Consider the following 27,828-nt stretch of genomic DNA (forward strand, 5'->3'; position numbering starts at 1 on the left):
AGTGGAAAGGGTCATATTTAAAAGGTGGCGTTAAGCCACGTTGAGTGGCTTAGCGCCACCTTGTAAATATGGGAAATGGTGCTGGGCCACCGGAGCGTCAAAAATAGTGAAGCTCCAGTGGTGATTGGAGCTTGTACATACACCCCTTTGTTTCTCACTTCTTTGTTAAGCCTTACTCTTTACAGTAGTTGTAGCTAGGTTTGTGCTATACAAATCAGGTACCTACATACGAATATCTCTATCTACAACAAAAATACCGCTCCTTGAAAAGTGTATGGAATTACTCTTTCCCCCTATTGAGAGCTGTGTGGGACCTGCAAAACCACCATGTTGAACTGGAAGGATCCTAGGCCCTGGCGAATCGCATTCAGAATGTTAAAGTAACTATTGCCTGCATTTGGGATTGGGTTCTCACCAAGCAAGCCAAATTGTTAATATTAGTGAACTCTATAGAAGAACTGATATAAAGTCAATAAAATGTTGATATATCATTTTCTTCTAAAATTCCGGAACTGTTCCTTGGTATTGTTGTGCCAAACAGGATGAAACGTGTTACTGAAGATATTCTTTAATTCATATTTAGGACAGGTATCACGCATCAGCGTGGGAGACATCAAGCCCCTGAGCAGTCACTCTGAGTCAGTCAGCTAGCCTATGGGCCTTAGGCAATGTGCACGAGGCAGATCTGCGTAAGAGCCTACTGACAAGGACACTGTCTCGCGCGCCGCGCTGACGTCCAACGCATGAACGCTGCAGCTGTTCGAGAGGCCGCCTCAGCCCACCCCTCCCTTTCTGTAAATGTTAGAGATGTGATTATGGAAAGTATTCACAGTCGGGCAGAGCCAACATTTCTAGAGTGTTGTCACTGCGCTGTTAGGTTTATCGAGAACGGCTTCTTCAGACTTGAGTCTCCGGTGAGGGACAAACTTGGACAGCTGGAACGAAATATCCCAGTGATTAATTCTACGACCAGCTATTTCAGGCATTAAACACAGCAGATGCAGCTCATCTGTATTTGTGTAGCTCGGCTGTTTTCAGGTCCTAATAAAACCAGCATCGCCATTCTCAAACACTCCCTGGAGTTTAAAGGAATCAGAACGAAACATGCACAATCCGCAACTTCGAGCCAAAATGCATTAAAATTACATTTGATCCATAGTGCGCGCTGACTGACCGCGTTAGTGTTGCGTGTATAGCGGATGACGTACCATGCAAAGAGGACACATGCGTACATGATGGTTGCCCCGGTGATGGCCACAGTTGTGTCTTCTGTCTGCAGTCCATCCTTGCTCACACTGGGGAAGCAGACCGTCAGGTTTTGTCCACCGTACACCACTACGGGCAACAGAAACAGAGAAAAGGCGACATTGAGAGGTGCCAAGAAAGAGCGATTAAATAACAAGACATATTGGCAGGGAGATCATAGAGGAAAACCCCATCACACTGATTATGAGACTGACCTACCGAAACAATAGTTAACAAAGGTGGACATTAATAATAGTATGGCTGAAGTGTTACTAATGAATGACAAAGCAATCCATGTAGGTAAGTGCCCAGCACTGGATGCACTCCGGGCAGCCTGGCTTACTGTGGCCAGGCAGGAGGCATGAAAAAGGGTAAGAAGCAGGAGCAAACCATTACAGATGCAAAGAACAACGTCACCCCATCGAGAATTACAAGTGGATACCTTGCATTTCACTCTTTCAACAGCCGTCATTTCTGCGTGAAATACCGGAATGACAGTCACCTAAGTTAGCTTGGAGGACTGGAACATATACAAGCAACAACCCTTTTGGACTACAGTTGCAAAAGTCAAATATTTTAGCTTAACTGGGAAGAATGTCCTAAAATTTCTTTGATTTAGAATTACGTTCAAACAGGGTTTATGTTTTCATTGACTGCGTTGTAATTGTAATTGAAGTGGCTCAATGAGGGAAGATGTGAGATGTTATTGGGACTGGTGGACGTGCATCTGCCAGCTGGTAGGATAAATTTGATAGAAAAGAAGGAAGAGTAGGTGCAGTGGCGGCCGACACTGATTTAGTCGTAGGGCAGGTGCAGGGGCTGCAGAGAGGAAGGGGGTGGGGGAGAGTGAGCGGGGGTGGGTGGGTGAATACATATATTTTTTTTTAACGCACTTGGTGCTGCCAGCCGGCCGCCTCAATCTCTCTCCTCAGCTTCCACTTCCTGGTCCCAGCAGTCCCTGAGCCAGAATCATGGGCTCCCCATTCAGTCCCTGCGCTGCTCTTAAGCTTGAGAGCAGCGTGGGGATTGGCCTAAGCAGGCTGTATTAATGGTCACTCAGGCACAGGGAGTCTGTGCTGTTTCTCCAACTGTGCAATACAACTGGGTTGAAGAATCTTAAGTGCGCATATAAGTTTGACCGGCCTAGGGCAGGCGGCCAAACTGACATGCACACTTGAAAGTGCACTTCTACCACTCCTCCTCCCATGGCCAGGCCTTGCCCCTCCCTGCACACGCTGGATCAGCCAGCAGCTTCAAAATAAAACAATATTAAAATATTGTTTTCTTTTTCAGCTGTTGCCTCTGAGCCAGTGGGGCGATGCTCCTGCGCCATTGCGAAGGAGCCGCCACAAGTAAACAGAAAGGTTTGGGATGAGGCACAGAGTGAAGGAAAAGGTAGAGAGTTTTTGTTTTGTACTTTTTAAAATATTTAATTCTTTTTGTGTCGGTGTGTATATAGGTAAGTATGTGTATATGTATATATATTATCTACTGGCGGTCGCCAGTAGATAGTTATAGTTAGGACCTATTTTCCATAGGAAATCCGCAACATTCTATTTGGAATAACTTTGGCGCCGATAGACGAATCTTTGCGAAATTTTCAAAACTTTTGGCCAGCTCCGGTCCGCTCCTATCCTGAAAGTCTCGGGATGATTCGTGTAACGGGGGCCGGGGAAAAAGAGGGGTTCCAAAACATGTTTTCCCCATGCAATTTCCCATAGGACCTTTAGCCGCAGCTACAGCCCGAACTGCTGAACGGAATGACACCAAATTTGGCAAAGAGGTAGTCCTTAGTTCAGACTCGTGCCTTTTGCTTAAATGGTGTAAATCCGTTCAGTAATTCCTGAGAAAATTACATTTAAAAGTACATATATATCTATGGCCTCGGAGGGTCCACGTACCCTAAACGCAGCCTAAGCGCACCCTGCCGTGCACGAGCTGTATTCTAATTGGCTGTCAACACTCCAAATCAGGAAGTGTTGGCAGCCATCTTGTCCCTCGGTAGAACCAAGGCACAAGAAATCAGCAAAAGAAACGCGAAAACCGCGAAAAGGGGGCAGGGTAGAAACACCCTGGCCCCCTAGGTCTGCTCAGGGGGTTCCACAAGGACCCCCAGGGCCAAAAAAAGCATTTTTTTAAAAACATAATCGGCGACATTCGCGCACCCAGCGTGAATTTTGGCCGAAAATAAAAAAAATTGATCCCGCGCTTCTTTGGTAATTTGCCCCTGGGGGGCCAAATCCCGGGGGCAATAGTTATGTAAAGGGGGACCCAGAGGGGCCTCCCAGCCCCGGGGACCGCCACCCCGGGGCTTTATTTAATTATATGCGGGGGGCTCTCAGGCCCCCCAGCCCCGGGGACCGCCACCCCCGGGGCTTATTTCAATTGTGTGGGGGGGCTCTCAGGCCCCCCCAGCCCTGGGGACTGCCACCCCCGGGGCTTCTTAATATTCGTTGGGGGGCTCTCAGGCCCCCTCAGCCCCGGGGACCGCCACCCCCCCAGGGCTTCATAATATTTGTTGGTGGGGGCTCTCAGGCCCCCCCAGCCCCGAGGACCACCACCCCCGGGACTTCAAGTTCTTTGTTCGGGGGGCTCTCAGGCCCCCCCAGCCCTGGGGACCGCCACCCCCGGGGCTTAAAAAAAGGAATGTCAGGGGGGCTCACGGCCCCCCCATGGCCCCAGGGACCGCCACCCCCCCGGGGGTTTATTTTTAAAAAATATACCCTGTGTGGGGGGGCTCAAGCCCCCCCCCCACATGCCCCGGGGACCGCCAACTCACCGGGGCTCTAAATATGTAAATTGGGGGGTCCGTGACGGACCCCCCAGCCCCGGGGACCACCACCCCCCGGGGCTTTGAAACAGGTGGGAGGGGGCTGTGCGGCCCCCTCTCCTGGAGCCCTTGATGGCCCTAGGGACCACCACCCCCCAGGGCCGGCTCTGTAGTGTCCCAGGGTGCCCACCCCCGGGACACTGCCGTTTGCAATGACAGGGCGGGAGCCTCGCGGCTCCCACCCTTTCATTGCAAACTGCTTTGCTATTAGCAAACTGCTTTGCTGTTAGCAAAGCAGATTGCTTTTCCACATGGGGAGCAGCATGTTAGCTGCTCCCCATGTGGAAAAGCAATGCCGGCTCCCGCAGGATGTGGGAAGCCGGCTGGGACCATGGGGGGATTTGGGAACCCCCCCACGGTCCCCAACGGAGTGGGCCAGCCCCGGGGGATGGGGTCGCCGGGGCTGTTAGTGGCCCAGGAGGGGGGCCACGCGACCCTCCTCCCCAAAATGATTTAAAAAAAATAATAATAAATAAAAAAGGGCTGGCCCCGGGGGATGGGGTCCCCGGGGCCATAAGTGGCCACAGGAGGGGGGCAAGGCAGTCCCCCAACAAATATGTATATTTTTTTTAATAGACCCATGCCCCGGTCGGATGTGGTCCCCGGGGGCAGATTATGGCCTCAGGAGGGGGGCCACGCGACCCCTTCCTAATGATTAATTATAAAAAAAGAATTGGGGATGGGGTCCCCAGTGCCAAAATATTAGAAAAAGAAGGGGGGCTACACAGTCCCCCTTCTTAAAAAATAAATAAGAATAAAAAACGGGATCGCGGACGGAGGCCACGCCCCCTCATTGCACCACTCTGCAAATGCGCCCCCTGGCGCGTTTGCAGAGGGGGAAAAAACTACGCTTGAATACTGGGGGTCCCTGGGGGCCAACTAGCCCACCAGGTACCTCCAGTATGCGCCAGGGAGCTGCGTTGCAGAGAGGTGTTCTGAGGCCACGCCCCTTTTTACACCTCTCTGTAACGCAGCTCTGTGGCACTTACTGGAGGTAGCTGGTGGGCTAGTTGCACCCCAGGGACCCTCAGTATTCTAGGGGAGTTAATCCCCCAACTTAAAAAGCGCCACGGGGCACGTTTGCACAGTGGTGAAGGGAGGGGGCGGGGCCTGAGTTCACATGTGTGCAAACACGCCCTGTGGCGCGGTTTAAGTTGGGGAATGAATTCCTTGTCAATACTGAGGGTCCCTAGGGGCCAACTAGCCCACCAGGTACCTCCAGTAAGTGCCACGGAGCTGCGTTGCAGAGTGTTGTAAAAAGGGGCGTGGCCTCTAAACACCTCTCTGCAACGCAGCCTCCTGGCGCATACTGGAGGTACCTGGTGGGTTAGTTGGCCCCCAGGGACCCACAGGATTGAGGAGGAATTAATTCTCTAACTTTAAACGCGCCACAGGGTGTGTTTGCAGACTTATCACCTCAGGCCACGCCCCCTTCCTTCACCACTGTGCAAATGTGCGTTTTAAGCTGGGGAACTAATTATCTTTCAATACTGAGGGTCCCTGAGGGCCAAATAGCCCAACAGGTATCTCCAGTATGCGCCAGGGAGCTGCGTTGCAGACAGGTGTTCAGAGGCCACGCCCCTTTTTACACCTCTCTGCAACGCAGCTCTGTGGCGCTTACTGGAGGTACCTAGTGGGCTAGTTTGACCCTAGGGACCCTTAGGATTGAAGGGGACTTAATCTCTCAACTTAGAACTGTGACAGGGCGTGTTTACACAGTGGTGAAGGGAGGGGACGGGGCCTGACGTGATGTGTGCAAACACGCCCTGTGGGGTGTATTAAGTTGGGGAAAAAATTCCACTTCAAACCTGAGGGACCATGGGGGCCAAGGAGCCCACTAGGTGCTTCCAGGAAGCGCCACTGCGCTGCGTTGCAGAGAGGTGGTGCAGGCCGTGCCCCTTTTTACATCTCTCTGCTACGCATCTCTGTGGCGCTTACTGGATGTACTACGAATTCTGATTTACTCACCTGTTATCAGGAGAGACCTCAGTGCTGCATCTTTCAATCAATCAATCAATCAGGGGTTGGTGAAGCACGCTACTCACCCGTGAGGGTCTCAAGCCGCTGAGGGGAGGGGAGGGCAGCTCCAGGTCAGTCGAAGAGCCAGGTCTTGAGATCTTGTCTGAATGAGTGCAGGTTAGGAGAGCGCCATATTCCTAATGGGAGAGAGTTCCAAGCTGTGGCAGCGGTGTAGGAGAAAGCTCTTCCTCCTGATCTGGCTCTGCGGATGCGGGGGACCTCTGCCAGGGCGAGGTCCACTGAACGGAGGTTCCTTGTGGGTGCGTGGAAACTGATTCTGTCGTTGAGGTAGCTGGGTCCGATGTTGTTGAGAGCTTTGTAGGCGTGTGTGAGTAGTTTGTAGGTGACCCTCTTCTCGACGGGGAGCCAGTGGAGTTCTCGCAGGTGAGGGGTCTTGTGATCATGGCGAGGTGTCCCTAAGATTAGCCTGGCGGCTGCGTATTGGATCGTTTGGAGTTTGCGAAGTAGAGATTTGTTGATCCTGCGTAGAGGGTGTTTCCGTAGTCTAGCCTGCTTGTGATGAGAGCGTGGGTGACTGTCTTTCTGCAATCGGGGGGAATCCATTTGAAAGTCTTCCGTAGAGTCCGTAGGCAGTTGAAACAGGTGGATGAGATGGCGTTGATTTGGCGGTTCATGGAGAGGGAGGAGTCTAGGATTATGCTGAGGTTACGTGCGTGGTCCGTGGGGGTGGGGGGTGGCCGAGGGTAGGTGGCCACAATGAGTTGTTCCATGCGTTGGAGTGGGGTCCGAAGATGAGAGCCTCGGTCTTCTTGGAGTTGAGTTTAAGACAGCTGTCCTTCATCCAGGTGGCGACATTCTTCATTCCCTCTTGAAAGCTGAGTCTGGTATCTTCTGGGTTTCTGGTGAGGGATAGGATTAGTTGGGTGTCGTCGGCGTAGGATACGATGTTTAGTCCGTGTCATCTGACTATGTTGGCAAGGGGGGCCTGTAGATGTTGAACAGGGTGGGGCTCAGGGAGGAGCCTTGGGGGACTCCGCAGATGATGTCCGTGGGTTCGGAGAGAAAAGGAGGGAGCCTAACTCTTTGAGTCCTGTTGGAGAGGAAAGAGCGGATCCAGTTGAGGACGGTTTCCTGGATCCCTGCGTTGTGGAGTCTGGTGGTCAGTATGGCGTGCGATACGGTGTCAAAAGCTGCAGAGAGGTCCAGGAGAATGAGGGCCGCGGTGTGGCCCTGGTCGAGCAGCATGCGTATGTCGTCGTTGGCAGCGATTAGGGCTGTCTCGGTGCTGTGGTTGCTCCGGAAGCCGGATTGGGAAGTGTCTAGGATGCAGTTGTCTTCGACGAAAGTGGTCAATTGGGTGTTGACGAGTCTCTCTGCTACTTTGGCCGCAAAGGGAAGGAAGGAGATCAGCCGGTAGTTCTTTAGGTCAGTGAGGGTCCGCTGATGGTATTTTGAGGAGGGGCTTGATTTCTGTGCATTTCCAATTCGGGGGGTAGGTGCCCGTGGACAGGGAGGAGTTGATGGTGTGGGCTAGCTCTGGAGCGATGGCCGAGGAGGCTCTGTGGAAGATATGGGGGGGCAGGGGTCCGTGATGGCTCCTGAGTGAGTTTTCTTCATGGTGGTGGTGATGAGATCGATGGAGGCGGGGACCAAGTGGTGATGGTAGGCGTAGTGGAGATGGTGGTTGTGAGAGTGGACGCATTAGTTGGTTCGTTGAAGTTGACGTAGAGGGTCATGATCTTATGGTGGAAGAAAGTGCTTAGCTTGTTGCAGAGATCTTGGGAGGGGGTGATGTCTGAGGCCTCGCAGGTGGGTTTGTTGAGATGAGTGATGATCTTGAAGAGTTTGCTGCTGTTTGTTGCGTTGGCGATGATCTTTTCGCGGATGAAAGTTCTTTTGGTGTCTCTTATCAGCTGGTGGTAATTCCTCATGGCCCTTCTATAGTCTGCGTGGGCTGCCGGGGTCTTCTGGTTCCTCCACGATTTCTCGAGACGTCTACAGGTGCGTCTGGACTCGAGGAGTTATGTCGTGAACCAGGCGGCTTTCGGAGGGCGTATGGTGGTATCTTGTCTAAGGGGAGCTAGTTTATCTGCGCAGCTGGTGATCCACCTGTGGAGTTCCGCTGCGGCCGCTTCAGTGTCGGTGAAGGAGGTGGGGGGGTCCTGAAGGAGGGTGAAGTTGAGGAGTTCCACGGAAATCTTGCTCCAGCTTCATTGAGGAGGGCGCGGAGCTATTCTGGGTGCGGCGCCGGAAGTGAAAGTGAAATGGATACAGTGGTGATTGGTCCAGGCGTGCTGGGAGGTATGGGTGACCCGGATGTTAGATCCATCCTGCGGCGAAACTGGGGTCAAGAGTGTGACCCGCCGTGTGAGTGGGGGATTTTACCATTTGCTTTAGTCCCAGGTTGGAGATGTTCTCCAGTAGAGTGTTTGAGTCGGGGTCCTGGTGGTTGTCGAGGTGGAAGTTTAGATCTCCGAGTAGGATGTAGTCCATGGAGGTGATGGCGTGGGATGCGGCAAGTTCAGTGATGGCGGTAGTGGGTTGGGTGCGAGGTCCCAGTGGTCTGTAGATGTGCGAGCCTCGGAGTGCGGTCCTGGGGTTGGTGTGAATCTGGAAATGGAGGTGTTCTATGTTGGGAAGAGTGGTGTTGGTGTTGGGAGTGGAGAGTTTGAGGGCAGTTTTGTGCGCGATGGCGATGCCTCCTCCTGTGCGGTTCGGGCGGTCCAATCTCTTGAATTTGTAGCCTTCAGGTATAGCCGTGGCGCTGTCAGGTCCGGAGCTTGCGTTTGTCCATGTCTCGGTGAAAAAAGCGCCATCGGGAGTGAGAGTGTCCAGTAGGTCCCAAATCTCAGTGGCGTGTCGGTCCGCCGTTATCAAGGGGAGGTGGGCGGGATCAAGGAAGAAGCGGGCGGGAGTCTGGAGGGGGGCGGGGCTAATTGCGAGAGGCGGCAAGGCGCTACGGCGCTGAAATTACTGAGGGCACAACCTGTAAGTGAAAAGGCGAAAGAAGCACAAGCACACACAGTAAAGAACACAACACACAAAAACCCACATGCGCTGATGCCAGGAGCGCGTTAGTACGATGATCACGAAAACCTGAGGCAGAGTCGGGCACGAGGCTCGAACTCTGCTGCTGGGGTCAGAAGAGGCTTTGCTTGGCTGGCGGAGCTGCCGGGGAAACGTGCTGCCTGGACCGAGGTCTTGAGCCCAGTATTGATCCTGAAAAGTAATTCTAACCATACTTACCAGCAACTTGAATTTCCTTCCATAGGCTAACATTGACTGGTTTCACTTGGAAAATTGTTCTAAGTGTGGAGTTTTGGAACTTTTAAATATTCACCTAAAATCATCCGAACCACGAATTCCGATTTACTCACCTGTTATCAGGAGAGAACCCAGTGCTGCATCTTTTAGCCCAGCACTGATCCTGAAAAGTAATTCTAACCGTACTTACCAGTAACTTGTATTTCCTTCCATAGGAATCCATTGTCTGGTTTTCACCTGAAAAGTTTCTGTCTATTTTCAAAAACTAAAAATATTCCTAAAAAATCGCCTGTATGACTTAAACGCATTCTTTCAACTGTTTACAGGAGATGCACCAGTGTTGAATCCAGGATCCACCACTGAGTAATAAAAAGTAACGATAACACTACTTACCTGTAAGTGAATTTCCTCCCATAGGATAACATTGGTGATTCTATGTGAAAAAGTTTCTAAGCGTCAACTTTTAAAATACAATATTATTCCTTAAAAATCACTAGTGTAACCAAAACGCTTTTACTCAACTGTTTACAGGAGATGTCCCAGGACTGACTCTAGGATCCAGTCCTGTGGTTAGAAAAGTAATCCATGAAGTAACTAATTCCATTTAACTAGAAATTCACATTGAGCTCAATGTTGCATTGTGTCTGAAATTGTGCTGCGCATTGCAACAACTGTAACTACTGTACTTAAAAGTCTATTGCCTATTTGCAAAGTATTTAAACTAAAGTAATTCATTCTGAGAAAGTATATTTTGTAATGTAATGTATAATGTAATTATAATGTCATTTAAATAAAAAAATCTAAAAACAAATACTTTAAAAAAAGTAGCAAATCAGTATAAAAAAATATAACAATTAATACATTTGAAAATTGTCATTTACAAAACCTTGAAATTCACTGAAAAAAACATAGGTTTCAGACATGTTATAGTTAGGAATTAGCATTTAAAAAACCTTTGAAATTCACTGAAAAAACATAGGTTTCAGACATGTTATAGTTAGGAATTAGCATTTAAAAAACCTTAGAAATTCACTGAAAAAACCATAGGTTTCAAGGGTGTTATAGTTAGCAGGACATTTCACTCATACAAAACCATTGAAATTCCAATGTTATAGTTAGTTCTACTAACTATAACTCGTGCACCCGCAATCCACTGCTGATGATGTCACATATTACATCATTTATGACATGGTCGCAACAACAAAAGAAAGACGCAGCAGAAACAATGAGTGGTGCAAACAAAGGAGTGAATATATGTATATATATATATATACATATATATATATATATATATATATATATATATATATATATATATATATATATATATATAAATATATTCACTGAAAAAACCATAGGTTTCACACACCTTATAGTTAGGAATTAGCATTTAACCCTGAAGGCAGAAAAAAACATTAATTTATTTATTTTTTTAAATCGCGGGGGTGCGCGCACCGTGTGCGCACGGTGAAAAACCATTAAAAAAAATAATAATTTTAATACGTAGTTTATTGAAAAATAAATATATAAAAAAATTATAATACATACATAACTTAGCATTTAAAAAACCGTACAAATTCACTGAAAAAACCATAGGTTTCACACACGTTATAGTTAGGAATTAGCATTTAAAAAACCTTGCAAATTCACTTAAAAAACCATAGGTTTCACACATGTTATAGTTAGGTGGATATTTCACTCGTAAAAAGCCAATGAAATTCCCCCGGTATAGTTAGTTGAGATAACTATAAGTCGCGCGCGCGCAATCCTATGCTCATGACGTCACATATTACATCACTCATGACATGGTCAGTGGCATCACTCATGACATCACTGATGACATCATCCTTGTGATAGAGTGGCGGTCGCGCGGGTTATAGTTATCTCAACTAACTATAACGGGGGAATTTCATTGGTTTTTTAGAGTGAAATATCCACCTAACTATAACATGTGTGAAACCTATGGTTTTTTAAGTGAATTTGCAAGGTTTTTTAAATGCTAATTCCTAACTATAACGTGTGTGAAACCTATGGTTTTTTCAGTGAATTTGTACGGTTTTTTAAATGCTAAGTTATGTATGTATTATAATTTTTTTAATATATTTATTTTTCAATAAACTACGTATTAAAAGTATATATTTTTTTAATGGTTTTTCACCGTGCGCGCACGGTGCGTGCACCCCCGCGATTTAAAAAAAAAAAATTAATGTTTTTTTCTGCCTTCAGGGTCCTTCAGGGACCCCCTGACCAAGGCTAGGGGGTCAGGAACTCTCTACCATGCCCCCTTTTCACGATCGCCACCTTCCTTTTCCACTCTTGCACTGAAAACAAACAAAATGGCGGCCGACACTTCCTGATTTCGACCGATTCGAACGTTGACTGACATGTAACAACCAATCAGAATTATGCTCGCGCACGTTAGGGTGCACGCACTGTGCGCGCACGGTGCGCGGCTATAGATATGTATGTGCTTTTAACTGCAATTTTCTCAGGAACTACTGAACAAATTGACTCCATATATGCAAAAGGCACATCCCTGACCTGAGGACTACCTCTCTGCCAAATTTCAATTAATTCTGTTCAGCCGTTCGGGCTGTACCTTCGACTAAAGGTCCTATGGGAAAATGCATGGGGAAAACGTGTTTTGGGACCCCCCTTTTTTCTCGGCCCCCGCTTGACGAATCCCCCCGAGACTTTCAGGGTAGAAGCTGAGCCGAGCTCCCCATTAGTTTTGAAAATTTCGCGAAGATTCGTCAACCGGCGCCAAAGTTATTCAAAATTGAATTTTGAGATTTCCTATGGAAACACGGTCCTAACTATAACTATCTACTGGCGACCGCCAGTAGATAATATATATATATAAACATATATATCATTTACCTTCTATAATCACTTCTTTCATCCCACAAGGGACCAAGCGCAAACACCAGTAAGTTTCAAATGCTGTTTATTTTTAGTCTTGCTTGTCTGCCATGACGCGTTTAGGTCACAGCTGTGACATAAGTGATGTAATATGTAAGGTTATAAGCAGTGCATTGCAAGGGGCATAAGTTATAGTTAGGTTAGATAACTGTAACTGCTGAATTTCACTGGGTTTGTATAAGTGAAATGTGAGCCTAACTAGAACGTCCCTGTAACCTTTGTTTTTTCAGTGAATTTTTACGGTTTTTGAATTTTATTTTCTATCCATAACATCCCTGTGACCTTTAGTTTTTTAGTGAATTTCTATGTTTGTTTTTAATGTTATTTCCTATTGATAGTGTTCTTGTAAACTGTGAGTGAGTGGTTGTATGGGTCTGCAAGTGGATGTGTGAGCAGCTGTATGGGTTGGTGAGTTGGTGTGTGAGTGGCTGTATGGGTCTGTGAGTGGGTGGTTGATTGGCTGTATGGGTCGTGAGTGGGTGTGTGAGTGGTTATGTGGGTGTGTCAGTGGGTGTGTGAGTGGCTGTATGGGTGTGTGAGTGGCTGTGTGAGTGGCAGCGTGTGGGTTTGTGAGTATATGTGAGTGGCAAAATGGGTGTGTGAGTGGGTTTGAGAAAGTGCCTCTTTTGCATGATTAACCCTCACTTTTTGCCAGATTTTGATATAGTTTAAAATCTAGTGCACAGGGTCCCTGTCAAATAGGTGTCCTAAAACAAATTCCCAATTGGTACTTCTGCCCAGTACTTAATTTGTAAAATATGAAGTGCAGGTGCTCAAATGTTTGTCGGAGGCCACACCTACTTTTCTCTGGCTCCACCCACTTCCTCCACGGGCTCCACCCACTTACTATATTAGCTCCACCCACATCTTCAACTGGCACTGCTAAAAGTCAGATGTAATATATACCTGATCCGAATTTCAGCAAGGGAGCCTTCCTCATAGTAAGGTTTTGATAGGAGGTTCCCCTGCCCTGTGAACAGTGTAAGGTGTAAGAGCACTTTGCATCATTCACACATTGCATAGATACAATCCTACGTGTGTAAATCAGTATATAGGAAATGTTACACCAGGCAGGACTACAAGGTATAGGAGTCACATGTCACCCATGATTGTCATTGTAGGCAATATAGTTTAAGAGTTTGAAGTCTGGAAAAGCGTAAATTCAGAATTTAAAACATAACAGCATTGTTAGGGGTTCTCTTCAATAAGAATTGATTTCTACCCAAATTAACCCTTTTTGCAAGATTAGGATAATGAAAGATTGGGCAAAAGAACACATAGCTCTAATACATAACTTGCCGTTTGCATGCAGCTCTTTGATGACAGACTTGTTAATAGCTTGCTGTTCTATGATAGGATTTTAACTTACAACCTGCAAGTAACAAAAGGATCTCTCTGACAGAAGCAGTAACACACACTGACCTATTTTACATTATATGCAATTTTTGATTTGCATGGTAAACGTTCTTTGCAGCAGGTATATAACCGTTTACTACCTTTCAAGCAGTCACAACTTCCCCTAGACAAAACTCCTGTCTCTCTCCAGGTCCAGGAAGACGAATAATCACCAGAGTTATCTTGACATTTTAATTTATGCCTGAATATGCTCAGAACTGGGCCCTGCTGCCAGGTCCTGTCTGCCACTTCACCCCTGAAGGCCTGGACATGAATGGCCACGATTCCGAATCGGACGGTGGTGGTGGTGAGCCTGAGGCAGTGCGGGTATGCTGGGGTGTGTGTGGCAAAGCACCGAATGTGCGCGCAATTGCAATGTGAAAAAAATCTGCGCACGCTGCTTGCCGTGCACAGCCCCAACCCCCGCAGATTTGCTGAACCGAAACTGAATCCATGATCCAGGCAGCCTGGGCCGGCCCGCAACTGTGCAACATGACATCATCAAACTAAGTGCCGTGGACCCGCGGCCACTCATCATCACACACTGCATCAATCAATATAAAAACATATAATCACGGCGCCTGCCAGGCCCTGCCCTGCCTCACCTGCGCAGCTTTATTTTAAACTCATGATGATTAGGCCGCCCGCCGCCGCCGGACTACCCCAGGCCATGCCTCACCTGGTGGCGCTTAACTCTATGTACTGCACAGTCCAGAGCAGTAGTCTACTCCACCGTCGAGTCCACTGACCTCAATGCAGCCAACGTCGTCCAGGTCCCGCTACTTTGAACGGCGGCTGGCTGGCCACGATGACTCGGACGGTGTGGTGGTGAGCCTGAGGCAGTGCGGGTATGCTGGGGTGTGGCAAAGCATCTAATGCGCGCGCATTGCAATGTGAAAAAGTATGCGCACACTGCTTGCCGCGCCCAGCCCCCACAGATTTGCTGAGCCTGGCCCTGAACCGAAACTGAATCCATCCCAGTAGTATTGTAGTACTGACCCATCCAGGCAGCCCTGCCGGGCCGGCCCGCAACTGCGCAACATCCACTACTGGCAACATCTGATCAAACTAAGGGCAACGGCCACTCATCGTCAGACAAATCAACATTAAAAAAAACAGTAATCACGGCGCTTGCCAGGCCCTGCCCTGCCTCACCTGCACAGCTTTATTTTTTATATCATTAATCATAATTAGGCCGCCGGCCTACCCCAGGCCATGCCTCGCCCTCATCTGGTCCGCTGGCGCCGGTGGAGTTCAACCACTAGTGTGGCGCCGTTGGAGTTCACCCACCAGTGTGGATACTCGGTGGTGCTGGATGCGGTGCCGGTCACGGTGGTGAGATGCGGCCGTGCAGGTATGCTGGGGCGTGCCGTGGCAAAATTAAAGCAGCGAATGCGCGCGCATTTAATTGCAAAATCTGCGCATGCTTCGCTGCCTCTGCCATGCACAGCCCCAACCCCCGCAGAAGAAGACCAGCCCAGGCAAAGCCCTGCCCAACTCAGTGTCCCGCCCACCACTGGGCTGGCAACACTGATCCGCAGCTGGCGGATTGAGCAGAAGTCTAATCTTGTGAGTTGTGAAAGTGACGAGTGAGAATGAGAATCGGAGTCACGTCACCATTCAGTTAAGTTCTTCACCATGATCATCAGTCCTGTCATGAACAACACAACCAGTACACGGTAAAGTGACAACAGCACTTACGGACGTATAGCAGCACACGCTCTCTGTGCCAGTGCCATTAATTGTCAATTACTGACGTGCACTAAATGCGTGACTGTAGACCCGGCCCTGATAATTAAGTGCCGGTGCTAAGCACCGGCAAGCACCGGCACAAATTAAGCTCTGCTTCTGCCCCTCGTAAGTCCCTAGTAACTAGGACCCTATGTACATAGGGCCTGGAAATCAAAGATGGTCCCTTGGGACCACCCTCACTGCGACCATGCCACTACCCTTGCAGCCTGCATATCACTGATAGGGAGAAAATGACAAAGTCGGCATGGCACCCTGTCTGAGTTCATGGCACCCTCTCTGGGTGAAATGCCAACTAACACTGCCTGGCAGCATAGGTAAGCCACCATCTAGCAGACCTCACAGCACTAATGCAGGGTGCTCTATACTACAGGTGAGGACATATCTGCATGAGCAGATATGCGCCTACAATATTGGGATCCATTTCCCAATATTTTAAGTGCCAGTAAAGCCATAGAGAGTACATGGGCTGGACACTCAACAACTCGAGTTCCATAGCACCAAGATGGCTTTACTAAATACAGGAGTGTTTGGTACCAAACTGCTTCTCACAATAAATCCACACTGATGCCAGTGTGGCATTTATTGTACCATGTACCCAGAGGGCACCTCAGAGGTTCCTCCTAAATCCCTATCAACCCTGGTGTGGTCTCTGACCAGCAGCTGTAGGCAGCCAGCCACCACCAGACATGTTTCGGGACCCAGGGTGGAGAGCCCCTGCTCTCTGGGACCAGAAACAATGCATATCCTGGGCAGAGGTGTAATGCATTCTCCCCCAGGACGGGCCAGTGCTCGAAGAGAGAAGCTTCAAAGGCCTACCGCCTTTGTAATGCGAACCGCAGCCTCTGCTGCTAGAAGCAGATGGTAGCCACAGGTCTTCACCTCCTGGCGGGAAAACCGGTGGGAAAAATACAAAAAGGTAGGAGGTAGGAGGTGGGTCCACCTTTGCCAACTCCACCCCTAAGGTGGGAGAAAGGGCGCTGAAGCACAATTTTTGTCCCTGCCATCTTAAGGGTGGTGGACCTCTCCAATCAGGGCTAGGTCTATTCCCCCCTTCCACAGGAGGGTGGCATAATAGAGGGTGTAGTCACCCCAGGTGAGGTGCAAATTACCCCTACCTGCTACTTCCCTAACACGGCTCCTAAATTTAGTATTTAGGTGGCTGCCCAAGACCTGGACTCCAGATCTGCGATGACCTAATAGAAAGAAGCAGAGCCGGACTGACCGTAGCAGACATCAGGTGTTTTCCTGGGAAGCTGGAAGGGTGGGGGCCAGTTTTGCACTGGTGGAGTCCGGTTTTGTTACTGGGGGCCTATTTTGCAGCAGTGCTACAATATCGGCCCCAAGTATCAAAAGCAGCAGAGCTTCACACTTGCCCAAAGCCAAACCCCCTTCAAAATTCCCAGGGCTGCTGTGTGTTCCCAGTCCAGCCCTGAGCCACCTACTAACTCACTCATTAGCCCAGCTGTGATCACCAACTCACACCAAAATCCCACCACTAACCATACTGCCCTCCCCAACAACTCCTCCAACCTTCAGCCCCTTATACAATCCACACCCCCTTTTCTTCCCTCCCAGACATCTCAAAAAGGTGTGCATGCCCCCAACTCCCACCACCTAACTTCTGTACACTCCCAGACATCTTGGGACATTAGCCAAAGTGTACATATCCCTAACTACCACCACCCACGTCCTGCATGCTCCAAGACACTGAGGACACCATTTCAAAGGGCCTTACTCTAGGCACCCGCCAGCCACATCATTAACAACAAAAGACCGAGTATCTTTTCTTATCACACCCCTGCCGACATCTCGAACCCCACTCCCACTGGCACTCACTCTAGGACTCTAGACATGCCTACCCCACACAATATTAAGCAAAACTCCTGCTCTCCCACCTCACTAAACCAAATGCCTATATACAGGCTAAATGAGCGACTAACACACATGGAAAAATCTAGAAAAAGTATCACGGGTCTCACCAATACCTCAATGAAACTAAACTTATGTCTGAATCCCGCCCATTACCACAGTCACCCCACTAAATGCAGCAACTAACAACTCCTAAGACAAGCTAAGACACAACCCCACAGCTGGACCACTACGCCTCTCAACAACAAAGCTCAAAGGCCCAAAAGAACTAGTGCAATGATGTCTCTGAGTGGGGCAAAGGAACTAGCCAAACATTACAACCTGGCACCAAATAGAAACAAACCTTCTTCCAAGGTTCAGGTTATCACGGGACTAGGGAGAAACCCCACACCAATGAAAAAGACCAGACCACCAACAAACCTCATCAATATACCATTAACTTTTTCCCTGCAAGATCTCAATAACTGCAGAGACACTAAATACATGCTCAAAAACTGCAGATCTGTAACCAAGCACGCAACAGTAATTGCATAATCAATCCTTAACTACGATATTGATATAAAATTCATCACGGAAACATGGCTAAAAGAATCCTCATACCCAATCATACACATGTTAGTCCCACCAGGATTTTCAATCATCAAGAAAGGCAGGAAGGACCGCCACGGTGGGGGCATCGCCATTAACCCACACCATAAGAACAACATCAAAGTGAGGGAAGCAGACACCTTTACTTTCAACACATTTGATATATATCAGTACCACCATAAGGATGGAAGACAACACCAAAATAAACTTTAAACTTTTCTACCACCCACCAGGAAACGTGCTCTCCTTCGGTGAACACCTTGCAGACCTAATTGCACACTGCTCAATCTCACACACCAATGTAGAGAATGTTGGTTCTGTCGAGTACAGAATTGATTCTGGTCTACTAAATAATAACCAATACAAAACAACAGTACTCAAACCTTTCAGTAATAACCAATGAAAAGAAAAGAGAAGAAAAGAAAAGACAAAGAAAATGAATCAAAGACTCACCAAATTTGAATCAATCAAAGTTTGTATTTAAGGAAAACTCCAAATAATCTTTTACATTTTATGGTGTTGAAATTACACTAGAAGGCTGTCAGAGTTCATGAACATACAATTTGTTCCAACGGCACAAATGCTATGGTGAAAAAAGTGTGAAATATGAACAAGATATATACAGTGCTGTACGAATTGTTGAAACTGGCCATTCAGAGGACATCCATCCCCAGGAACATAAAGCTCTGCACCGCTTGGGATTTTAGATTTCCATTTCAAGTGGGGCGGAGAGAGTAGGGTCAGGATTATCACAAGCACGTCGACGTTTCAACCCAATGAGGTGCGTGATTGTCAAAGACCCTTTAGTACTCACTTATTAGCCAATACTCCCAGGAGCAGAATGAAGAGATTTTCCTAATTCCCAGCACAGGCCTTCCCACGAAAACCAAATTTACTGGCGGTCATGTGAACCCTGCCGGGGGAAAGGGGAATTGGACAGAGAAGAGACTGCCATGGCTTTCTTGGATCTCCTCTCTCGCTCTTTTTCTTCTTCAGAATGTACTTTTCTTTCTTACCTTCTCTCTCTTTTGCTATTGCTTAATGTGGAGATACTGTTTCAGAAAGCACACAATTATTACTTCTCAAGAATCCTATCCCCGACTCTCTTTGATATCTTTCTCCTAGACCTTTCCTACCCAACTAGCTTAAGACTTTTGCGCCTCTTCTTTTCTTCTTTTAAAGGTATTTACATCAGGTGTCCTAAATTACAAACAAGCTTAAGTATTTTTCTATCTCTTGTAATTGCTCAAAGTTTAATTAATTATTACTCTCTCTCTCTCTCTCTCTCTCTCTCTCTCTCTCTCTCTCTCTCTCTCTCTCTCTCTCTCTCTTACTTGTAATCTTCTAAATGTATTCTTTTCTTCCACATGAGGGCATACTTGTTGTTCGCTGTTGTCAATCCACAGGAAGACCCAAGACCCTCAGATAACGGTAGTGAATTATCTTCAATTTGCTTACTTCAGTTTTTTTTTTAACTATTAGCTAGAATCCTAATTCCTATCTAAGTGTCCGCCGCTACGAAGCATTCTACCATACGCCGAAGCCTAGCAAGGAAAACTACTCTAATCCCTGACTACCTAAATGCTGCCTCAAACCGTCTTCTCTCGGGAAATCCGTTGGTGAAATGCGCGGTTCGGAATTCAACCGACGCACTTCACAGCTGATCTAGACCTCGCGCCCGGACCCAGGTGCGAGAAACCAGACCGCCAACTGCCTGAGCGTTCCCCCATTTTGGGAATACTCAACAGGTTGCCTTGTTTCGTGCAATGATCACCCACGATTTATTTAGAGCAGGTGATCGTTTCAAAACTAGTTTTTTCAAGGTCACAGTGGTACAGTGGAGTTTGTGAACTTCTTTCATTCGAACCCTGACAGTGATTTACTAATAGGTACGACAGGTCTTCCTCAGGACAAGGCAATACAAGAACCAGCCAGAATTAATGGAAAAAAGGTCTTCAGGGAATGGGTTGGACTCAAAAGGCAATGAATGGGGTAAGTTCCTTGATGGTGATAAATCGCATCAATGTGGCAGCATAATTCTGTCGCTCTCTGGCGCTGCTCAGGAACAGAATAGACTTACTAGATGCAATCTCACCCACCAACAACATAATCTTAGGTGACCTCAACTTTAACTGGAACGATGAAAACAACACTCTAATACAATCCTTAAATGACCTCTTACTTAGTAAAAACCTCTCCCTGCAAAGGTCAAACCCACAACAAAGGTTCAACCATAAACACTATCGTAACTCACGAAGAAACACTACCTATTGACAACATCCTTCTCAAAAAGGATCATTCCACAGCCCACCTGGACCAGCTCAGAAGAGAACATAGGAAATATAAAAACCAATCATGAACGAAAAAGCCTCCTTCTTCCATAACGCCGTAGACAAAGCAAAAAACCACCCCAAAGAACTCTTCAACGTCATCAAACAACAAACCTCCAAAACAGCCCCAAAATACCCTCAGATATCCAAATAATTATGAGACAAATTTGCCAGTTTCTTCAACAATAAAATTACAAAAATCAAGCTCTCTCTTAACGATCACAACCAGTCTTCCAAGGGGAACCCCCCTCCCGGGAATGAAGTTAACAATCACCACCACATGGCCTCCCTTATCATCAACTACACCTCAAGACAACAACAGATGCACTAGATCCCAAGAGACCCACACATATCCTAGGAACTGGAAGATATTTAACCCACTCTTGGAGGCGGACATATCGGATTTACTTTAAAAACATAAGCAGACCCAAATGACCTTAATAATAACTTCTGAACTGTTTCCAATTTTCCTTTCCTAGCCACAGCTCTAGTGAGATGTGTTCTCTCACAATTCAATGAACACATTGAAAACAACAGTCTCCTGAACCCCCACCAATCTGGTTTCTAAAAAGGGTGCAGCATAGAAACAGCTATTTTGAATATAAGATGACCTTCACAAATCCCTGGATACAGACCAATGCAGCCTGCTCATGTGCCTTGACCTATCAGCGGCCTTCGACATGGTCAATCACAAGCTCCTCCTAGACTCCCTCCAAAAAAAGGATCAGTGTGGATGGGGTGGTTCACATCCTTCCTACAAACCCGCTTTCAACAAATAAAAACAAGCAACCAGACTTCTGATACAACGGTAATAACCTGGGGTGTCACACAAGGCCCTGTCCACTCGCTCACACTCTTTAATATCTACATGGAACCCCTCACCCTCATCCTCAATGGAGCAAACATCATCTTCCATCTATATGCAGATGACTCCCAGTTATACATGGAAATCTCCTCACTAGGCAACATAAACTGACTAAACTCCACCCTCAAAGAAGTCCAACACTGGCTATCTTACAACCACCTAAACCTCAACCAAGACAAGACCGACATTCTCCTCCTATCAAAATCAGAAGTATCCCCCAGATGCAAGATTGGATAAACTCCATAGACCCTCTCAACTGCAATCTAACGCTAGCTGACTCCGTCATATCTCTAGGAATCACACTGGACCCCAAACTGACAATGAAAAATTGCATAAAGAATAGTGCGAAGAGTGCTGAAACTTTTAAACAAAATCAAACCCTACCTACCGCCTAATGATCTCAAGTCCGCCACGCAACCTCTAGTGCTTTCTAGATTTGACTACGGGAACTCCACCCTCACAGGCACTGCTTACTCCCACCTTGCTCCCCTCCAAACCACTCTCAAAGCAACAGCCAGAATGCTCACAGGAATAAAAAAATATGACCACAACTTGCTTGCCCTGAAAGAACTGACTTGGCTCCTGTTTGAAGCCTGATGCAGTTTCAGAACTGCTTATCTCACTCACAAAGCCCTGCACATTGGGAAACCTGCCTACCTTGCCTCAAAACTCAAAAAAGCAGGCCAGACGAGAAGCCTAAAAAGCTCAATCACCCTACCCATTATTCCACCCAAAGTCCATAAACAAAAAACTCAGGCACGCTCGTTCTTGAGCAATGTCCCCAAAATCTGGAACTCCATACCAACACACATCAGGACAAACCCCTCCTTCTTGAGCTTTAAGAGACAGCTAAAGGATCTCCTTCTCAACCGACACCTCAACTAGGGGGTCATCAATAGCCCGTGGCAGGCTCTCCAACCCCTGCTCTCTCCATACCCTGTCTTTGCTAGTTCTCTTCCCTCGTGCTCAAATACTGACTTGGTTAGACTCGAATCAGCTGTCCTGATTTTACTTCATTTATTTATTTATTTTATGTGAACATGTACCACTGGAAAGCACTTTTATACCCTTGTGTCTTACCAGCGCTATAGAAAACTCCTAAATAAATCTAAAAATAAACAGATAAATATTTTTAAAGAGCAGGACGTGAGAGAGAATCCTCTTAATGGTTTTCTATAATATGTCCCCTGGTACTTTCTCACACGGAGACAGGGCGGTTTTAAGGTGCTAGATATGCTGCACTTGTAGAGGTGGGCGAGTCACTGAAGATTCAAGCCTGGGTCGAATCAGATATCTGTCTCTTACTCAGCCCGATATCCCGAGGGATTCTCGAGTCAAAAGCGATGCGAGCTGAGAAACCATCACCTCTGTCTCCCCTGCATCCTACTCGAGCATATCACAGGATTCTCCAAGCCTCGGCTGGCGGCCAGTTTCACTGGCTATCTACATTTTCACAATTAAATGCAAAAACCCATGCCACTGGCCAGCCCCTCTTGTACTGGAACTAGGAGGCTTGGAGAATTATATGATACTGCACAAGAGGGACGCAGGGTGGGCAGAAAGGAAGGGATTTGGCACCTGAGTAGACAGAGGATGTTGTTTGCTGGGACCAAAGGATAGGATTGAGAAACAAAGAGTGAGTGAGAGAGTAGGAGAAAGCAAGCAGATAAGAGAGAGGTGATAGAGCACCGAGAGTGAGAGCAAAAAAAAGTGACAGCAGAGCTTAATTTGAGCTGGAGGTTCCTGATGGGTCCACCGGAACTTATTTTTGGGGAACAGCATTCATTTTTTCTCAACAGACTTTGATCTAAAAGAAGAGGGGAGAAGAGTTGGCCAAACGGCTAGGGTGGTCGACCTCAAATCTGGGGAGCTGGGTTCGCGTCTCGGCAATGATGCTGAACATCTTGTGATTCTGGGCAAATCACTTAATCTCCCCGTGCCTAACAAAAATGAATGTGTCCTAATGTAACACAACTGGTGCTAGGTAAATCGCTCTGATATCCGCTTTGGGTCAAGTTTGCGCTATATAAAACACTATTAAAAAAAAAAGATTTTCAGAAACCAAATCGGACCTGGGAGACCTGATCTATGGTGGTTTGAACTTTTGAGGCCCAACTGATGGCTGTGCCCGGTGCGAAGGTGAACTGTGGAGCCGGGGCATAGTTGAACAACAACGGCATCGGGGCTGTGCCGGCGGCCGTCTCATCACTTTCGGTTTCACTTTTGGATCTCTTCGTGCCATTGCCTCCGCCTGGACCCAGTGTGCCCATTGACTTTGATCCTCTCGCACCGCCACATTGCGGTCCCTGGTACGGCTCGTGTCGGCTTCGCCCGTGCCACTTTGACGCTTGCTCGGTGGTCCCCTTCGGCGAGCGTGGTTCCACATGGGAGGCAGAGGGGATCCCGAGAGGCGTAAGACCAAGACATCCCTACGTGGGGGACCGGTCCAGACCAACAACATGGACCGCTACACTCAGGGTAAAGGGTCCCCTGGGACGGCCAGTGTTCTGCCGGATGACGCTGGGGGTGTTCCGTCCGCCCCTCCGGATTTGTCCCTGCAGGACATCATGGGCGCCATTAATGGCATCAAGGAGACCATCGCTCAGCAGTACAAGGCCTTGGCCCGTAAAATCGACACGGTGGCCATTGATGTTACGCTAATTCGGGCGGATCTCTCTAAGACCAATGAGAGTGTCCAATCGCTGGATTTGCGGACGTCCACCCTTGGTACGGATGTGTCGGACCTGCAGACTGCTCTCGGCGACCTCAAGTCGACCAACGACCTGATGGCCCGGCGGCTGGAGGACATCGAGGGACGGGCTCGACGCAATAACATCCGCCTCAGAGGTGTTCCGGAGACCTCCGACAATCGCCCGGTGGATCTTATGGTTGAGGAACTCATCCTCAAACAGCTTGCCCCCGCTGGCCTGAGTAAGTTCTTTGCCGTGGAGCGGGCCCATCGAGTCCCAGGCGGTCGGCCGCGACCGGGAGCTCCCCCGAGGCCTATTGTCGCAAAACTTTTTCACTACAGAGACCGAGATGCGATTCTGCAGGCCTCACGGGTACATGGCCCGGTCCGATATGAGAACTCATCCGTTAACTTTTTCCCGGACTTCACCCAACTGGTCCAGAAACAGCGGATGGGTTTCCAGGGGGTGAAGCGCCGTCTCCGGGACCTGGGTCTTAAGTACTCGATGCTTTTTCCTGCTAAGCTCCGAGTGGAATACGAAGACCGGGCTACCTTTTTTGACTGTCCTGCGACTGTGAGTGACTGGCTGGATTCTCTGCCGGACCGGGGTGACCGGCCTGGGCCTTCTGGTGGTGCCGAGGGTGGCGGGCCTCCTTCGGAGTGACTTTTGGTCCTTGACTTTGACATTTTGTTTTGTTCGGCTGGGTTCTACTTCTTTTGTACATTTTGTTTAATTATGATCTATGTTGGGGGCGGGCAGGGACGGGTCCCTTTCCTCCTCCGGGGTCTTTTCGTAGAATGGGGTTTGTAGGGCGACAGGCACACTGCAAGTTGGGGTGGTTTTCTGGACCGCAGGGGTGCAAGGTGGTGGGAGTTGAATTTGGGGGGGGGTTGGTGGGTGGGAGGGGTTGTTTGGATTTGTGTTTTTTGTTTTCAAGGCGAGGTATTGGCTCTGTTTCAGTTTCAGGTGTCGCGCTATTTGCTGGGGGACCTTTGATCTATTGGAGGGGATGGGGGGGGGACGGGTTGAGACTGATGTCTTGGAACGTCAACGGATTGGGGGATCGTATCAAACGGGGTGTTGTGCTGCAGTATTTGCGTCGTTTGACTCCTGATGTGGTATTCTTACAGGAGACGCATCTGGTTGGTAATGTTTGTCATGCCATGAACAGGGGGGGATACCGACTCGTTGCCCATTCCGGTTTCACCACTGGCTCTAGAGGGGTGGGCATTCTCCTACGATCTTCACTTCCGCTAGAGATCACCAGGGTTGTCCTAGACGATAGAGGGCGCTATGTGGCTCTGATTGGGAGGTGGGAGGGACAGTCCCTTTCTTTGGTTTCGGTTTATGTTCCCCCGGGCCTCCAGAACTCCACTTTCTCAGACTTGGGTCGTATGCTGCTTGAGCTTCCTGACAGTCTTTTGCTTATGGGTGGGGATTTTAATTCGGTTGTTTCGGGTGATTTGGATCGCCACCCGCCCAGGCAGTGCTTAAATTGTGCCGGTGCTTTCCGGTGCTCAGCACCGGCACTTAAATCACAGGGCCGGGTCTATGCGGTCTTTCTCCTCCTGCAGAGGACCCGGTAATTATTAATAATGAATTCCTGTTCATTCCTCTGTTGCTGCCTGGTATGTCCTCTTCGTGAGGCCCACCCCGGTCCAGGCATGGTAAAAGATCGACAACATGACGTTCATCACGTTAGTGATGTCACGTCAGCAGATCGTGGCTGCCTCCCACAAAGAACATGCTTTCATTTCCGTTGGGGAACTGCCGAGGGCGGGCTTTTGGCTGCACGCACGGCAGGCTGGAATTGTGTAGTACTGCAGGTCAAATGTTTTACAATAACGTAAAACTTCCAGTAGAAGTGAATTTAAACGAGCGCCCACGATAAAAGCAGCAGGTATGAGTTTCATAGATTCTATTTACTTGCTTCATATTGGGCTTCTCAGAATCCTGTGAATTAATTGTTGTTTTGTGAAACCGGGCGTGAAGTGCCTTATGTTACATGCATTCCCGATATTTTTCCCTGACACCCTCATTGCGATTTAGTTGGACCGCTTATTTCCTCCTTAATGTAATCTATTCGTTTGGGCCTTTTCACGTAGTTTAGCAGTATCATGTTTCTAGAATGGCTTTCGTTTGCTTTTTTTACACGTGCTTTGAATCGCTCCTTGTAAGAGAAAGTTTTATAGTGTCAGTTATGAATACCTTCGTACACATGGATGCGTACTTGGTGCAACTCACGGTTGCCTCAGAGTGTTTAGCATTTGTGTCAGTCAACCATGGTTGTAAAGAGTCACTCGTGAGGGCCGGGGAAGGGAGAGTATTATCTCATTATTTTGTCATTTTTTAACGTTGACACTGTCTGGGAAAAGGTTTCACCTCCGCACCACTTTGGCACCCAAATACAGCAAATGACCGGAAAAGTGACAAATCAGCCTTAGTGAAGTGCCTTCCAAAATAACTTGACTAAAATCATTGTTGGCGCTTGTTGTGATGAAACTTGGGTGCACGATTTGTCGTAACATGAGACAACTACTGGCAGAAAGAGCTCTTTGAAGCAGATAACTTATTTATCTGAATTCTGATAGGTTCACGCGGAAACTTCAGTGTGGAACATCGTAATATCTCCTAGAATGAATGCTGCACGTCCTAAAAAGCTGTTCTTCCCAGTGTGGCTGAAGATCCTGGTGCGTTGTTGTGCACAGCTGTCTTAAGTGAGACCTCAGATTTTCCTCCCTCTCTAGTCTGAGTGCACTGTGGCAGAAGAGGGTGTGCCAGGAAGCCCTTTCCTGTGTGTTTTTGTATACATTATTGTTAACATTCTGCTTTAACAATTAAGCAAACGTAATTCAGTCCTATCCAAAGACAGGAGAAAGAGCATAAACAAGTGCATGCAAAGCCATTTTGCTATCAAAATGGATGGCTATTCTAGCTTCCTGCAGCTAATCATAACATCTTATATCTTGTTTCAATAATGTTGCTTCTAGGTAGGTTTATTACTACAGAAGCCCTGTTCCGAACCCTGGGCTATCATTCTGAACAGTTTGGACAGCAAAGTACATTTCCAGTAAGTTTAAAATGTAAGGGATTTTGAGGCGAATGCTTTTCTGGGCTTCATTCACATTGAGCAGCTGAATCTGGCCGAGTGACAGTTCTGATACTTCTGAATGCTGCCCATGTCCACTTTAGTTCTTTCTGTTCTTTCGGGCCCATTTAAGACTGCCCATGCCTTACTCCTGGCCCATGTTAGAGGTAGGCCTATGCAAGTATTGTTTATCGTGGGCCTTTTAGTTTTCCTTACGTTTCAGTTTTCTGCGCTGCCTCCACTTTCAAGCGCACATTACAGGAAAGGTCTCTCCTGTGCTGTGACACATTTTCTACATGTGTGGTGGCTACCAATATGTTTTCTTTCGGTTAAATTGAGAAATAGTTCTTGTCTTATCAAATTCGTTGCCATGCATTTTGCCCATTCTTGATTGAATGAACTGCAGTTGTCTAAAGTTGAATCTAGCAAGACAAAGTAAATGGTTGCAGGTGTATTGGAGGACCATAGCTCTTTTCTATACAGGCCACGAGAGTTAATGCTTGCCCAAACCTTTAATGCTGATATGCGGCTTAGGATTCCATTTGACTACACTCTTTCTGGCACCCCAGGGAAGAGTGTTGATGTACGTACCTTTTCGAGATGAGAACTCTGGAGTAGTTTCTCGCCAAACAAACCCAAAAAACGCTTGAACACCCCATCAGGGATAACCAGTGCTTTATAAATGAAAACCTTTTCTCTCTTCTATCCCTCCGCTATGCTTCTCAATCCAAATAACTGATTAATATCCACCACTCAAATTACTTTCATATTTTACTATACTAACTCAACACTAATCCTGTATGGGTTCCGGAGTAGCGTGCTACTCACCGAAAAAGCGCTTTGACGCCTGGTCAGGAGTAGTATGCGCTATATAAATGCAAATACAATACATTAAAAGCAACAAGAGCCGCACAAAAAAAAATACATATCCGGCATTAAGGCACATTATTAATCTCACGTCTTTCATGCTGAGGGCCTGCGCTTCAGATTTATTGCCATGTAAAATCCGA

The 27,828-nt window shown here is 47.6% G+C and overlaps 1 protein-coding gene across 1 annotated transcript in view; it reads right to left on the reverse strand.

Moving 5' to 3' along the window:
- SERINC4 (serine incorporator 4) overlaps window positions 1-27,828 on the reverse strand; it is a 305,592-nt gene that overhangs the window by 74,427 nt on the left and 203,337 nt on the right. The window contains exon 8 of the mRNA XM_085644357.1: window positions 1,209-1,335. Coding sequence (XP_085500483.1) covers window positions 1,209-1,335 — 127 coding nt within the window. The remainder of the gene's footprint in view (window positions 1-1,208; window positions 1,336-27,828) is intronic.

The sequence above is a fragment of the Triturus cristatus genome, chromosome 3_1, assembly GCF_964204655.1.
Source record: "Triturus cristatus chromosome 3_1, aTriCri1.1, whole genome shotgun sequence".
In the NCBI taxonomy this organism is placed as follows: Eukaryota; Metazoa; Chordata; class Amphibia; order Caudata; family Salamandridae; genus Triturus; species Triturus cristatus.